At 54.7% G+C, this 15,114-nt stretch overlaps 3 protein-coding genes and 1 long non-coding RNA gene across 6 annotated transcripts in view; 1 reads left to right on the top strand and 3 right to left on the bottom strand.

Annotated features, from left to right (window-relative positions):
• Positions 1-77: 77 nt before the first annotated feature.
• SCYL1 (SCY1 like pseudokinase 1) overlaps positions 78-15,114 on the bottom strand; it is a 49,960-nt gene continuing 34,923 nt past the window's right edge. The window contains exon 16 of one of the 2 annotated variants that reach the window (XM_058438943.1): positions 78-605. In XM_058438943.1, the coding sequence (XP_058294926.1) occupies positions 112-605 (494 nt within the window). In that variant the 3' untranslated portion in view covers positions 78-111. The remainder of the gene's footprint in view (positions 606-15,114) is intronic. The other variant, XM_058438942.1, reaches the window with a different exon arrangement.
• On the bottom strand, positions 604-1,760 carry FAM89B (family with sequence similarity 89 member B). Of its 2 annotated transcripts, none has more exons than XM_032153428.2 (2): positions 1,328-1,760; positions 604-923 (listed from the first exon to the last, which is right to left on the bottom strand). In XM_032153428.2, exons 1-2 carry the CDS (start codon positions 1,607-1,609, stop codon positions 645-647), a joined length of 561 nt encoding a protein of 186 aa, XP_032009319.1. In that variant the 5' UTR covers positions 1,610-1,760; the 3' UTR covers positions 604-644. The 2 variants fall into 2 exon arrangements, with proteins under 2 accessions (XP_032009319.1, XP_032009320.1); XM_032153429.2 differs by having other exon boundaries at positions 604-933; positions 1,328-1,756.
• Positions 2,577-3,978, bottom strand: ZNRD2 (zinc ribbon domain containing 2). Its single transcript, XM_032153427.2, has 4 exons — positions 3,833-3,978; positions 3,588-3,739; positions 3,375-3,459; positions 2,577-2,954 (listed from the first exon to the last, which is right to left on the bottom strand). The coding sequence occupies exons 1-4, from the start codon at positions 3,927-3,929 to the stop codon at positions 2,611-2,613; spliced, it is 678 nt and encodes a 225-aa protein (XP_032009318.1). The 5' UTR covers positions 3,930-3,978; the 3' UTR covers positions 2,577-2,610.
• Positions 4,229-8,909, top strand: LOC131383493 (uncharacterized). Its single transcript, XR_009213559.1, has 3 exons — positions 4,229-4,647; positions 4,839-4,961; positions 5,466-8,909. It is a non-coding gene; the product is annotated as an uncharacterized LOC131383493 (long non-coding RNA).

The raw sequence follows: 15,114 nt of genomic DNA, 5'->3' as shown, positions 1-15,114 counted from the left end.
GGGGGGGTTTGGCGCCACCTGCCGACAGAGCGCGGGGCCGCACCTGCCAGAAACACCGCGGTCTTCCCGCCCTAGAGCCAGCCAGGCAGAGCACAACGACGCTGAGGGTCTTTATTTATCTACACGCCCTGGAGACCGGCCCCTAAATTTAAATATCCAGCACGGGGCCTTGGCCCTCCTGGCCGTGGGTGGGTATTGGGACGGGTCCTGGAGCCCTTCCAGGGCAGAGGAACCCAGAGCCCGGAGGTGGGATGCCCCTGAGCCAGCAGCTGCCGATAGCAACAAAAGGTGAGGAGGATATGGGAGCCAGGCACTCATCCCAATCCCAGAGACGCCAAGCGGAAGGGAAGATGCTTCGGGCCCCACCGCAAGGCTGAGGGTTGGCCAAGCTGGGGGTGCACACATGGAAGAAGTGGAGGCCCAGTGCCACGGGCAGAGGCTGTACCCTAGGTGCCCGCCCCAGTGCCAGCCAACCCAAGACAGGAGAAAGGGTTTGGCAGTTTCGCCTCTGAGGAATACATGCCTGGCCCTCCTGTGAGGTGAGGCGGTATGGGGGAAGGCGCAGGCTCCGCAGTCTGAGGGCTTGCCGCAGGGGGAGTTTCTGAGCCTTTTGCATGAGTGCATGCCCCCTGCCCCCCAGCTCTTCAGAGGCTGATGTGGAAGGCATCCTGCAGCCACTGGTCACGAGCATTGTGCGTCTGGGGCACAGTAAGGGGTGGCGGGTCAGGAGGCAGGCTGGCATCGGGAGGCTCCTCGTCGTCAGACAGGCCCGCATCCGGTGGGTAGGAGCTGTCCGAATGGAGGGAGGATGACAGGTCCTGGCAGAAGCTCAGGTCTTGGCACAGGTGTTTGTAGTCCTGGATTGACTCGTACAGGCCCCACAGCTGGCACAACAGGGACATGTCCAACTGCCGAAGCCCCACCTGTAGACAACTGAGGGTGGGCTGGAGTTGGGGTCCAGGCCACCCCAGCCCAGCCCCGCCCCGCCCCCTGGAATAGTGGGCCCCAGCCCATCTTCCCCGCACCCTCCTAAACAAAGTTTTTGTGGACATCAGGCACCACCTGCAAGCTATGCAACTTTAGTCATGACCCTCACCCAAAAAATGGGGTTATTCATTTAGCAGGATGAAATGAAGTAACATCAGCAAAACATTTGAAAATATATGGTAACTACTGCCATAATTGGTAACTATCACTAATTACTGTTACCATAACCCTTGGAACCCAACTGGTGCCTGCAAGTCCTCTGAGACCCAGGCCGCCTGTCCCGGTCCCCTGCGTTCCGCGTCAGCCCCCCGCCCAGCTGGCCCGGCGCCCACCCACTCACCATCTCCTTGCGCAGCGCGGCCAGCGCTGAGTCGAGGTTGACAGGACGACGCGGGCCGGCTGCGGGTCCCGCGTTGGCGGCGTGGCGGGGCCCGTCCGGGGCACGGGCGGCGCGGCTCAGCTCGTCGTGGATGCGGCTGCGCTGGCTGTAGACGCGCTCCAGCTCCCGCCACGAGCCCCCGCTCGCATTAAGGAGGCCGCTGAGGCCGCGCGGCAGCGGTGGGAGCCCGGCCAAGGCGCAGCCCGCCCCGCCCGGCGCCTCTGCCGAGGGCAGCCCGTTCATGGCCGCGGCCGGCGCGGACGGCGATGCCACCTCCTTCCCTCCAACGCTCCGCCCGGGCCGCCGCCCGCAAGCCCCGCACCCCGCGGCCCCGCCGGAGCCCAGCCGCCGCCCGCAGGCCTCGCTTTGTTCCTTCCACAGCTCGTCAGACTCCGCCTCTGCCCCACCCCCTCCGCATGGGCCGGGCCTCTCTTAAAAAGGCAACGGCTGTGGGACCACGTCGCGCAAAGCTGAGAAAAGGCAATGGGGCATCCACTCACTCACGGGGAGATGGAAAAATGCGGCGGAGGGGGGAAAAGGCCGAAGGGGGCAGGCGTGTTTTCTTCACGGTTCTTTTTGCTACCCCGTCTCCCGGCCGCGCCCCGCCCCGGCCCCCTCCACACACACACACACACACACACACACACACACACACACACGCACTGTGTTCTGCCCATTACCCTCCCAAGGAAAATGATCTAACAGTGGAGTCAGGAGACTGGCAAGTCCACACTTGGTGCCTAACGTGCCACCTGACGCTGAGGTCACCACAAATTCCTGTCGGTGTCTGAGTACCTGGGGTGGGCATGAGATGGGATAAGCTGATAGGGTCAGGATGCTCAGGGGAAGGAAGGGAATCTATCAAGGGGATCGGAACCCAAAACCTCACTTCCAGGTGGGGAATGGACACTGGATGGCGGAAGAGGCTGCAGAGGTGCTGCCAGAGACAAGGCTAGGGTCCACTCCTCTGGCTGCTACCTTTGAAAAGGCTATGGCGTCTTCCTTAGAAAAGGGGCATCACATAGTCCTCTACCTACTCTCTCATCCTGACTGGGGAAACTGAGAAGAAACAAGCTCAACTCATCTCAGGGCGTCAAAGAGAGCAGAGAGTGGAGAGGTGAGAGGCCAAAAGTTGGAAAAAGGTGAGTGGAGCTGGGGCTGGCATGCGCACTCGGAACCAGGAAAAGAACAAACGACACAGAGGAACAGCTGTTTTTCTAGAGGGTTTTTCTCAGGGGCTTCTCTTAGTGCTGCAGCTGCTGCAGGCTGCGCAGGGCCTCCGCACATGCGCGGATAAGGCCACATAGCTGGATGCTAGTCTCCAGGGAGGTGCTAGAGCCCAGTTCAGCAGAGGCCCAGGTCAGCTTCTGCAAGAGGGCTGTCTGTGTGCAGGCTATGACATCTGTATTTGGAGGCACAGCAGGAGCAGGTGGCCCCTGGGCTGCCTTGAGTCCTGCTGCAGCTCCCTCACAGTGCTCCGGACGAGGTACTGGGGGCTGGGGCGCAGGTCGAGAGCCCAAGGGGAGCTCTGAGGCTGAGGCCAGCTGGTGCTCCCGAGCTTGGGAGAGGGCAGCCTGGGCATTCAGAGCTAAAAAGAGGAGAAAGTGGGTGGAATGGTCAGGATGCCTGGCCCACCTCAGCCCTGAGCCATCTCCTTTTCTGCTCTGCTCTTTCTGTGCTTGAGGTGTTTTCTCTGTCCCTCTATAAGGCAACTCATCCACTTTCTACTTTGTATCACATTTATGCCCTAGCTTCAATTCTCCATCAGTACTGGGCCTGATTGAGCTCAGACTCTCCCGCAGTGGCTGGCACACAGGAGGTGCTTGGTGCTCTTACTGAGTTAAGGGTCCTCTTTAGAGCCTAAAAGAGAAATAATTTTACCTCTACCCCACCCAGAGACTCCACTGTCACCTCTCAGGCCTACTGTTCTCGGGCCTGTATCACCACTTAACCACGCTTCCCCGCTAAGCATATCGGGCCCCTCTCCTGGATTATTTTTTACCCTCACCGGGATTATCTTTATCCACGTCTGAGTCGAGTTCCTGACAAGCCACGCAGTAGATTTTCCGCTGTTTGTCTTGAAGGAGGATCGTCTACGGACCAAAAAGCACATGGGGCCGGAATGAGACGCCGGCAATGGGGTCCAGAGGGGAGAGCCGAGGAAGCGCTGAGTGGCCTGGCCCGCGGACCCATCCCCGGTCACTCGCCCGAGTCTCCTCACCCCGCAGTCCGCGCACGTCTCGCCCAGCATGCGGTAACCGCGCAGCAGATAGTCGCCCATGAGCCGGGAGATGCGATCTTGCCGCTCCCGTCGCGCCTGCAGCACCTTCGTCTCCGCCTCAGTCGGGGGCTCCCAGGAGAAGTCGTCGACTTCTGGGGAAGAGAGGCATAGGGACTGGGGGTCTTGCCGGAGCGGGCTGCCTCCCGTACCTCACAGCCACAAGCCCCTGCCGCCCAAGTCCTCACCAGCTGCGTTCAGGGCCATGTTGCCGTTGTCACCGCCGGGCTCACAGGAAGTGACGTCCAAGCGGAGCGCCCTCCGCGGCGGCTCCGCCCCTTCCATAGCGGCCACGGATCAGAGCGGAAATGACGCCTTAGCGTGGTCCTCAGACCTCGCTGTGCCCGGAGTGGGGCGTGTCGGCTGCTACCGAGAACCTGCCTGGGGAACGCGTCCGTCAGCCGGAATCCAGGGGACAGGAGCTTCCGACGCGCGAGGCGTCGGGAGGAGCGTCTCCGTGGTAACTCTGCTCCGGTCGCAAGAACTGGAAGTGGCCTCAGGGGGTCGCCCTTCCTGTCCGTCGTGGATGAAGGGGAACACTTGGCTTCAGAAATCCCCGCTGGCCTCCGCCTCCCCTGGAGTTTCCCTTTCGGCGGAGGCGGGGCAGCGGCGTCATCACAACCGTCGCCACACCAGTAATCACAGCGAGCGGCCCTTTGCGCACGCGTGGAGCCTCCTCAGGCCTCAGTACTTCTCACTTCGCTCGGCAAGGCTGGCCAGGAGGGGAGCATTCTCGCTTTCCGCCAATTTCAAGACCCCTCCCCTTCTGCATGCTCGGTGTCCCAGTCTGCCTCCCCGCTGCCTCCCGAGGCCTGGGACTGAAGCAAAGTCCGCCCCGAAGCCGACCGTTCTTTGAAGTTGAAATCCTCAAAAAGCCTGCGGACTGAATAGCGCTGTACTGGGCACGCGCATTGCGCTTCCAGCCGCCCTTGGGTGCTGCGTGCTGGGCCGGGTCGGGTTGGGGCCTTCCTACATACTCTTGCGACCGTTAGGCTCTTCTTCGGTGAGTTTCTTTTTTTTTTTTTTGAGACGGAGTCTTGCTCTGTCCCCCAGGCTGGAGTGCAGTGGCGCGATCTCGGCTCACTGCAAGCTCCGCCTTCTGGGTTCACGCCATTCTCCTGCCTCAGCCTCCCGAGTAGCTGGGACTACAGGCGCCCGCCAACACGCCCGGCTAATTTTTTTTTGTATTTTTAGTAGAGACGGGGTTTCGCCGTCTTAGCCAGGATGGTCTCGATCTCCTGACCTCGTTATCCGCCCGCCTCGGCCTCCCAAAGTGCTGGGATTACAGGCTTGAGCCACCGCGCCCGGCCTTCTTCGGTGAGTTTCAAGTTAAAATTACCAGGGCTCTCTGAACATGGACCTTGGTGCTTTTTTTCTCTCTCTCTTCCGTGTTTTTTTTCAAACGCATCCTCTCTCTTATTCAGAGAAGCCAGACAGGGCAGGCACGGGTCCTCAGATGTGCAGTCTGCAGGGCCTGAGGTTGTACACCAGGGGAGTGGAAAAGCAGCTAGGACTTGGACATTCATAATTACATCGACATTCTCCTCCTCCGGATGGCACATGCCCCCTCAATCTGACCTGAAGTCCCTTCCTCCTGGTCCCCTCTTCCTTCCACGTAGAACCCCTGGAACTGTCATTCTTGCTGCCTCCTGCTTACCTGGAGAGCCCTGTGTCCCTTTCACATCTCCATCTACCAGTCAGGCTCTTGGGCAGCAGCGTACCTGACTTAGGGCCTGTACCACAAGTCGTTTCTGTCAGGCTGATTAGAGCCATCGTTTTTTGTGTGTTTGTTTTGTTTTGTTTTGTTTGTATTTTTTGTAGAGATGGGGCCATGTTGCCCAGGCTAGTCTCTAACTCCTGGACTCAAGTGATCCTCACACCTCAGCCTCCCAAAGTGCTGGGATTACAGCGAAGATCCACGGCACCCAGCCTTAGGCTGACTAGAGGAACTGTCTCTGAACCATCTCTTGGACTCCAGCCTGTATGCACAGACCCCCAGGTTATTACCGTCTCCAGCTCCCACCCCTACCCTGAATTCCTCAGTGCGCCGACTATGTCACCATCATGGCCGATATCCACTCAACTGTCTATTCTGCCTGGCACCTACAAAGACCCTTACGTGAGTCCTCTCACTTAATCTCTCCAATTTACTCCTCATGACAACCTTATATATACCCATATAAGCAGGAAACTGAATAATTCTTTTATTTTTATTTTTTTTTTGAGATGGAGTCTCGCTCTGTCGCCCAGGCTGGAGTGCAGTGGCGCCATCTCAGCTCACTGCAAGCTCCTCCTCCCGGTTCCACGCCATTCTCCTGCCTCAGCCTCCCGAGTAGCTGGACTACAGGCACCCGCCACTACGCCCGGCTAATTTTTTTTTGTATTTTTAGTAGAGACGGTTTCACCGTGTTAGCCAGGATGGTCTCGATCTCCTGACCTCGTGATCTGCCCGTCTCGGCCTCCTAAAGTGCTGAGATTACAGGCGTGAGCCACTGCACCCGGCGAATAATTCTGTTAAAATACAGTGTCGTTCTTGTACTAAAAACCATCTGGCAGCTGGGCACGGTGGCTCACGCCTGTAACCCTAGCACTTTGGGAGGCTGAGGCGGGCAGATCACTTGAGTTCAGGAGTTTGAGACCAGCCTGGCCAACATAGTGAAACCCTTTCTCTACTAAAAATACAAAAATTAGCCAGGCATGGTGGCGGGCACCTGTAATCCCAGCTACTCGGGAGGCTGAACCAGAAGAATTGCTTGAACCGGGAGGCATAAGTTGCAGTGAGCCGAGATCACACCACTGCACTCCAGCCTGAGCGACAGAGTGAGACTCTGTCTAAAAAAAAACCCCATTTGGCATCTCCTCATCACACTTAGACAAAAATCCAAAGTCCTTGTTATGGTCTCCAAGGTCCTATAAATCTGGTCCTTGACCCACCACATCCAGACAACACATATAGAGATGCACACACATCTCCCATCCTCCCTGCATCCCTCTTCTCCCACTGCTCAAGAGGACTCTTGTCCCTTTTCTCCTCTCAGGGCCCCTCACCATCTTAAGTTCCACTGTAGGGTGGACAAGACACAGAACTGGAATGAGACAGGCCTGGGTTTGATCCTGGATCTGCTATTTACTGTATCACCTGGAGTAATTTACTTCATCGCTCTGGACTTCAATTTCTCATCTGTAAAACAAGGCCAGTAGACCAGGTGCGGTGGCTTACACCTATAATCCCAGCACTCTGGGAGGACGTACAAGAGGATTGCTTGAGACCAACCTGGACAACATAGTTAAGAACCCAACTCTAAAAAATATATGTATTTTTTAAATTAGCTGGTGCGGTAGCATGCACTTGTAGTCCCAGCTACTCAGGAGGCTGAGTGGGAGGATTGCTCCCAGCCCAGGAGATCCAGGCTGCAGTGGGCCATGATCAGGCTTCTGCATTGCAACCTGGGTGACAGCGAGACCCTGACTCAAAATAAAAATAGGGCCACTTATGCCTATTTGGTGCTTGTTTGTTTTTTGAGATGGAAGTCTCTGTCACCCAACCTGGAGTGAAGTGGCGTGATCTCGGCTCACTGCCACCTCCACCTTCCAGGTTCAAGTGATTCTTATGCCTCATCCACTGGAGTGGGATTACAGGCATGCGCCACCACACCTGGCTAATTTTTTTTTTTTTTTTTTTGAGACAGAATCTTGCTCTGTTGCCCAGGCTGGAGTGCAATGTTGCGATCTCGGCTCACTGCAAGCTCTGCCTCCCGGGTTCACGCCATTCTCATGCCTCAGCCTCCCGAGTAGCTGGGACTACAGCCCACCACCACGCCCGATTAATTTTTTTTGCATTTTTAGTACAGACAGGGTTTCACCGTGTTAGCCAGGATGGTCTCAATCTCCTGACCTCATGCTCCGCCCGTCTCGGCCTCCCAAAGTGCTGGGATTACAGGCATGAGCCACCGCGCCCAGCCAATTATTTTTATTTTTATTTTTATTTTTAGTAGAGACGGGGTTTCACCATGTTGGCCAGACTGGTCTCAAGCTCCCGACTTCAGGTGATCTGCCCGCCTCAGCCTCCCAAAGTGGTAGGATTACAGGCGTAGCCACTGTGCCAGCTTCAAAGATGTTTATCTAGGGAACAGCCATGGAAGATGGAGATAGTGTCTCCCTCCAGAGCAAAGGACAGCCATGCTTACTGGCTTTGAGTTTCCTAAGGTTAGGGTCCTCTCCCACAATGTAATTCACTCTGTGTGCCCGCACTTGCCTGAGCCCATCAGCATCACCCCCATGGGACTTAGGGTCAAAAGGAACTAACAGAAATATGTGGTGCTCATGCTATTTGCTGCACAGCGATCAAGTCCTTTGTCTCTGACCCAGGACTCTCCTGTATTCTGCCAGCATCCTTGAACCTGACGGGCTACCTTGGTAGCTTGGTAGATCTCAGATGCTTCACAGTCCTTGACATAGAAGGTGCTCACAGGTGTTGGTGGTAAAACCTATTTGCAGCAGTCACAGTGGACAGGCCAGTGTCTGTGGAGCAGTGGGCTTGGGCTCTTTCACACCCTTCCCTTGCCAACAGAATGTATCACACCTTCAGCCAGGCATGGTGGCTCACAACTTTAATCCCAGCACTTTGGGAGGTCAAGATGGGCAGATCACTTGAGGTCAGGAGTTTGAGACCAGCCTGGCCAACATGGTGAAACCCCGTCTCTACTAAGAATACAAAAACTAGCTGGGCATGGTGGTGCGAGCCTGTAGTTCCAGCTACTCGTGAGGCTGAGACAGGAGAATCGCTTGAACTGGGAGGTGGAGGTTGCAGTGAGTGGAGATCCTGCCACTGCACTCCAGCCTGGGCAACAGAGCATGGAGTCAGGGAAGAGAAAGGAGGAGGGGGAGGGGGAGGGAAGGGAATCACAGTTTCATGTGAGCCAGTCCAAACTGGTCCCTCCTTGTGGCACTGATGACACGGCTGTAGTTAGCCTCTTTTCTGGGTGATAGAGCACACCACAGCAGCTCAGTCATGCACAGCTCAATTACAGCTTCCCCTGGGCTGGCTGATTTGGTGGGGATGGTTCACATGGCAACAAGTGGCCTATGCCACATTGCTGTGCCTCTGAAAAACGTAACTCACATCATTTGCATTTTCACACTGGCACTGAAAAGGGGTCAGCTATTCTTTTTTTTCTTTTTTTTTTTTGGTTTTCACTGCAGTGTGAATCACCTTGACATTTCTGTGAAACAGGAAGTGGCTGGATGATACAACAATAAAAATAATCACACTCAACTTGGTGTGTGTGTTTTCTTTGGGCCAGGCACTGTGTTAAGAGCTCTTTATGAAGTATTTCACTTATTCCTTAGGACAACACTGGCAGCTAGGTCTTATCATCATTCCCAATTTGCAAATGAGGAGGCTGAGGCCTGGAGTAGTAAGAGATGTATCCACAGTCACCCAGTTGGGAGTGGCAGGGCTGGGGCTCCCGGCTGGCAGCCAGTGCACCTCTTGAGCCTGAGCTCTTACCAGTAGATTTCTCCTGTGCTCAAAAGGCGGGGAAGAGTGGCAGGGCAGAAGGGCCCCCTGATTTATCAAGCGTGAAGGTAGTTTCATTTCATTTCCAATCCCAACTCTCAGTGTCCATCGTTTTACTACCCACAGTAAGTGGCACATTAGAGGGGTTTAATAACAGCCACTTTCAGTAAAGTGTCTTTGGAGAGAAATGCTTTAGGGCAACATTGTCCCCTCCAGGCCTTCATCACTTCCATCCCTCATCTTTAAAATTGATGAGCAAGGCCGGGCACAGTGGTTCATGCCTGTAATCCCACACTTTGGGAGGCCGAGGCGGGCAGATCACCTGAGGCCAGGAGTTCGAGATCAGCCTGACCAACATGGTGAAAACCCATCTCTACTAAAAATACAAAAATTAGCTGAGAGTGGTGGTGGTGGCTGCCTATAATCCCAGCTACTCAGGAAGCTGTGACACAAGAATCGATTGAACCCAGGAAGTGGAGGTTGCAGTGAGCTGAGATTGTGCCACTGCACTCCAGCCTGGCAACAGACTGAGACTCTGTCTCAAAAAAATAAATAAAACTGATGAGTGTGGCCCCCTTCCCTTCTACCTACCCACCCCCTTGCCAAGAGCCATTTCTTTCTTCAGAGCCTAGAAGCTTCCCAAAGACATTCAGAACTCAGAGGGACAACACATGGAGGCGGCACAGCACCTGACACACAGTCAGCCCTCATAGCACGGTGGCTCTCCTCCCTACCAGCAGCCCGTCTCTCGCCACCCTGCCCATCTTGGCTTGCAGATCCAGACGATGAAAAGGTCTCACATATCCTGGGTGCTTACTATGTGGCAGGCATCTGCTAAGGGCTTCATAAATATCAGCCCACTGATTCCCTGCTTATTTTTATTTTTATTTTTTATTTATTTATTTTTTTGAGACGGAGTCTTGCTCTGTCGCCCAGGCTGGAGTGTAGTGGCATGATCTCGGTTCACTGCAAGCTCCGCCTCCCGGGTTCATGCCATTCTCCTGCCTCAGCCTCCTGAGTAGCTGGGACTACAGGCGCCCGTCACCACGCCTGGCTAATTTTTTGTATTTTTAGTAGAGATGGGGTTTCACCATGTTAGCCAGGATGGTCTCAATCTCCTGACCTCGTGATCTGCCCGCCTCGGCCTCCCAAAGTGCTGGGATTACAAGCATGAGCCACCGCGCCCGGCTATTTTTATTTTTGAGACAGAGTCTCATTCTGTCACCCAGGCTGGAGTGCAGTGGCACAATCTCGGTTCACTGCAACCTCTACCTCCTGAGTAGCTGGGATTACAGGCGTGCACCACCACATCCAGCTAATTTTTGTATTTTTGGCAGATGGAGTTTCACCATCTTGGCCAGGCTAGTCTCGAACTCCTGACCTCAAGTGATCCACTCACCTCGGCCTCCCAAAGTGCTGGGATTACAGATGTGAGCTACCACACCCGGACTTCCCTGTTAATTTTTTTTTTTTTTTTTGGTGGGGGGGATGGGGTCTTGCTCTGTTGCCAGGCTGGAGTGCAGTGGCACAATCTCGGCTCACTGCAACCTCTGCCTCCCGGGTTCAAGCGATTCTCCTGCCTCAGCCTCCTGAGGACTAAGACGCGTACCACCATGTCCGGCTAATTTTTGCATTTTTAGTAGAGATGGGGTTTCACCATGTTGGCCAGGATGGTCTCAATCTCCTGACCTTGTGATCCATCCGCCTCGGCCACCGAGGCGTGAGCCACCGTGCCCAGCCAATTTTTTTTTTTTTTTTTTTTTTTTTTTGAGACAGAGTCCCACTCTGTCACCCAGGCTGGAGTGCAGTGGCGCCATCTCGGCTCACTGCAGCCTCTGCCTCCTGGGTTCAAGCGCTTCTTGTGCCTCAGCCTCCCAAGCAGCTGGAATACAGGTGTGCACCACCACACCCGGCTAATTTTTTGTATTTTTAGCAGAGACAGAGTTTCGCCATGTTGGCCAGGCCGGTCTTGAACTCCTGGCCTCAAGCAGTCTGCTCACCTCGGTCTCCCAAAGTGCTGAGATTACAGGCATGAGCCACTGAGACTGGCCTCATTCCCTGTTTAAAAATGAGGAAAGCCAGGTGCAGGGTCGTGTGCCTGTAATCTCAGCTACTCAGGAGGCTGAGCGGGGAGGATCACTGAGGCCAAGAGTTTGACTCTATATTGACTGGGCAGTATAGACAGACTGTCGCTAAAAAAAAAAGGAAGGGTAGGGGGTCGAGGACTGAGGCATAGAGAAGTTGAAGAATTTTCCCAATTCACTTAGCTGGTGCATGACACGGCCAGTATGATCTAATGCTAGAAAACAACCACCGCAACGCTGCCTCCTGAGACAGAACTTTCATCATGCAGCTGCTGTCACCCTGTCCAGCCAATCCCTTAACATGGCATCAGGAGCCCTGAGTTCAGGTTCTGGCTCTGCTGATGGCTGGCTGTGTAACCTTAGTCAAGTCCCATATCTTCTCTGGGCTTCAAGAACCCAAGAACCTCAAGAACATTTGAGCAGCCCGAACATTCCCTGGGCCTGGGTCCCATTCCTCCTCCTTGTCCCATTCCAGCAAAGCCCCTCATTGCCCTCAGGGTCTTACCCACCTATCTTCAGGACATTTGTGAACAAATGTCAGGGCTCCTGATGCCTTCAGGACACCTCCCATTCCTCTCCCCAGGATCATTGTATATATAGGTTCTGGATCAGGCAGGCCTGGGTTCAATCACCAGGTGACCTGAGTCTAGTTGGTTGGTTGGTTGGTTTTTTTGAGATGGAGCCTCGCTCTGTCGCCCAGACTGGAGGGCAGTAGCAGCTATCTTGGCTCACTGCAGCTTCCGCCTCCTAGGTTCAAGCAATTCTCCTGCTTCAGCCTCCCAAGTAGCTGGGATTACAGGCGCCCACCATCACGCCTGGCTAGTTTTTGTACTTTTCGCAGAGACAAGGTTTCCCATGTTGGCCAAGCTGGTCTCGAACCCCTGACCTCGTTTGTTTTTGTTTTTGTTTTTTGAGACAGAGTCTCGCTCTGTTGCCCAGGCTGGAGTGCAGTGGCGCTATCTCGGCTCACTGCAAGCTCCGCCTCCAGGGTTCATGCCATTCTCCTGCCTTAGCCTCCCGAGTAGCTGGGACTACAGGCGCCCGCCAACATGCCCGGCTAATTTTTTTGTATTTTTTTTTTTTTTAGTAGAGATGGGGTTTCACTGTATTCGCCAGGATGGTCTTGATCTCCTCACCTTGTGATTCGCCTGCCTCGGCCTCCCAAAGTGCTGGGATTCCAGGCGTGAGCCACCGCGCCCAGCTGAGTCTAGTTGTTTCATCTTTCAGAGTCTTGGTTTCCCCTTTGCAGGGTCACTGGGAGGATGATGTGACTCCACAGTGTAAAGTGCATGGTAGATGGCAGGCACTCTCATGGCCTCTCTGTGCAGTCAATCAACAAACCTCAGCACCCTCTCTGTGCCAAGCCTTGTTCTGGGATCTGGAGACAAGGTTGTCCCTCCCTGAGAGGGCGGTAAGATGGACAATAAGCAAGTCAACAAATCCACAAAGAAGAATGCTTCAGATTTTGTGGAATACCGGGGAAAAACACAGGTGATGTGACCCAGAGGGCTAGGGATGGCTATTTCGTTTTTTTTTTAATTTTTTAATTTTTATTTTATTTATGTTTGAGACACAGTGTTGCTCTGTCACTGAGGCAGGAGTGCAGTGGTGTGATCTCGGCTCACTGCAGCCTCCGCCTCCCGGGTTCAAGTGATTCTCCTGCCTCGGCCTCCCAAGTAGCTGGGATTACAGGCGCCCGCCACCAAGCCCGGCTAATTTTTGTATTTTTAGTAGAGATAGGTTTTCACCATGTTCGCCGGGCTGGTCTCAAACTCCTGACCTCAACTGATCTGCCCATCTAGGCCTCTCAAAGTGCTGGGATTACAGGCGTGAGCCACCACGCCTGGCCAAGGGATGGCTGTTTTAGAGAAAATCATCTGCAGGAACCCTGACATGAGGACCATGAAGTTGGCAGAAGAGCATCCCCAGACAGAGGAATGAGCTCAGCCGCTCTGAGGCACAGTGGACCTGGCAGGCTCGGGTGAGCAAGGGAAATCACTGGAGGTATTTTAAGGAGGAGAGTCATGGTGGAATTAGGTTTTGAAAGGTGACTCCGGCACCAGGAAGAGGAGGAACCAGATGATGCAGAGTAGCAGTGGGAAGACCTGTTATTGCTAGGAATGATCTGAAGTAATCAGGAAGATCATGGTCTCCTTGGACTTACAGGAGAATGTACATCATGGAGGAATAAAAGTGTGCCGGTAGCCGGGCGGGGTAGCTCACGCCTGTAATCCCAGCACTTTGGGAGGCCAAGGCAGGTGGCTCACTTGAGGTCAGGAGTTTGAGTCCAGTCTGGCCAACATAGTGAAACCCTCTCTCCCCTAAAAATACAAAAGAATTTAGCCAGATGTGGTGGTATGAGCCTGTAGTCCAGCTGATTGGGGATGCTGAGGTATGAGAATCGCTTGAACCCGGGAGATGGAGGTTGCAGAGTGGAGCCGAGATCGTACCACTGCACTCCAGCAGAGCAAGAGCTTGTCTCCAAAAAAATAAAAAAAAAAAAACCCCAAAAAATCCTAAAATTAGCGAAGCATGGTTGTGCACCTATGGTTCCACCTGCTGAGGCGGGGGTGGGAGGGGGGGTTTAGGTTAGAGGATCCCTTGAGGCTGCTCAAGGGATGTTGAGGCTGCAGTGAGCCAAGATCATGTCCCTGCACTCCAGCCCTGGCATGGAGTGAGACCCTGTCTCAAAAAAAAAAAAAAAAAAAATGTGGCCGGGCGCGGTGGCTCACGCTTGTAATCCCAGCACTTTGGAAGGCCGAGGCGGGCGGATCACGAGGTCAGGAGATCGAGACCACGGTGAAACCCCGTCTCTACTAAAAATACAAAAAATTAGCCGGGCATGGTGGCAGGCGCCTGTAGTCCCAGCTACTCAGAGAGGCTGAGGCAGGAGAATGGCGTGAATCTGGGAGGCAGAGCTTGCAGTGAGCCGAGATTGTGCCACTGCACTCCAGCCTGGGCGACAGAGCGAGACTCCGTCTCAAAAAAAGAAAAAAAAAAAAAAATGTGCTGGCAGATTCCAGGCAAATGAGGTGCCACATGTAGTGATGAGGTTAGAAAAGATGTTCAGGCCAAAGAGACCATGTGTGTCGGGCTTTGTCAGCTTGCCCTGCAGACCCCTTCTGCATTCCTGACCTCCCTGCTGCGCCAGGAAGCTAAGCTCCACCTGCTGTACCCCCAGGCCCCTCAGCCCACAGGCTTTCTTCTGGTTCAGCCCACGGTTGGCCCAGCTGGAGACCCATGGCTAGGAAGAGATTAGGGTGATATTTGTTCCCCCAGCGCCCTCCCTGCAGGCTGCAGGGGGCCAGGGGCTGCTGCTCTGCTTCAGGCCACACCTCTCAGGCACCCTCCCTGGTTATGCCAGTGGAGCAGTGTGCACTGGAGTGATGTCCCTCTGTTGCTAGCTAGCCCCAGTGGTTTGAGCTATTTCCTGCGGAGGCCCTGAGAGCTGAAGGAATTTGGTTGGGTATCATTTGAGTCGGGCATCATTACTGGGCTGGACACTTTCATTGATCGCTCTCACTGAGTCCCCTCATCAGCCCCTGTCATCCCCCCATCCTACTGGCAGCAGCTTTAGACACCGAGGGCCACACCCTCCTCCTGGCTCTTCCCCACCACACTCCTGGTTTTCCTCTCTGCTCCCTTCAGCTGCTCTTTCTGGTCTTTCGCCTGACTCCGCCTCCTCTCCCTGACTGACTCCGCCTCCTCTCCCTGACCTGGGAACGGTGATCTCCCTGGGGCACCCTGCGCTCTCTTCTCTCCATAGTAAGCCCACCCTTTCCCGCTGTCGTAGATGCCCCCTGCATAACCCCAAGCCTCTATCTCCAGGCCAGACATCCTGTCTGAGCTGCAGACTCCCGGGTTTGGG

Source organism: Hylobates moloch, unplaced genomic scaffold (genome assembly GCF_009828535.3).
Source record: "Hylobates moloch isolate HMO894 unplaced genomic scaffold, HMol_V3 SCAFFOLD_5, whole genome shotgun sequence".
In the NCBI taxonomy this organism is placed as follows: domain Eukaryota; kingdom Metazoa; phylum Chordata; class Mammalia; order Primates; family Hylobatidae; genus Hylobates; species Hylobates moloch.
This window is presented reverse-complemented; position numbering and strand designations above follow the sequence as displayed.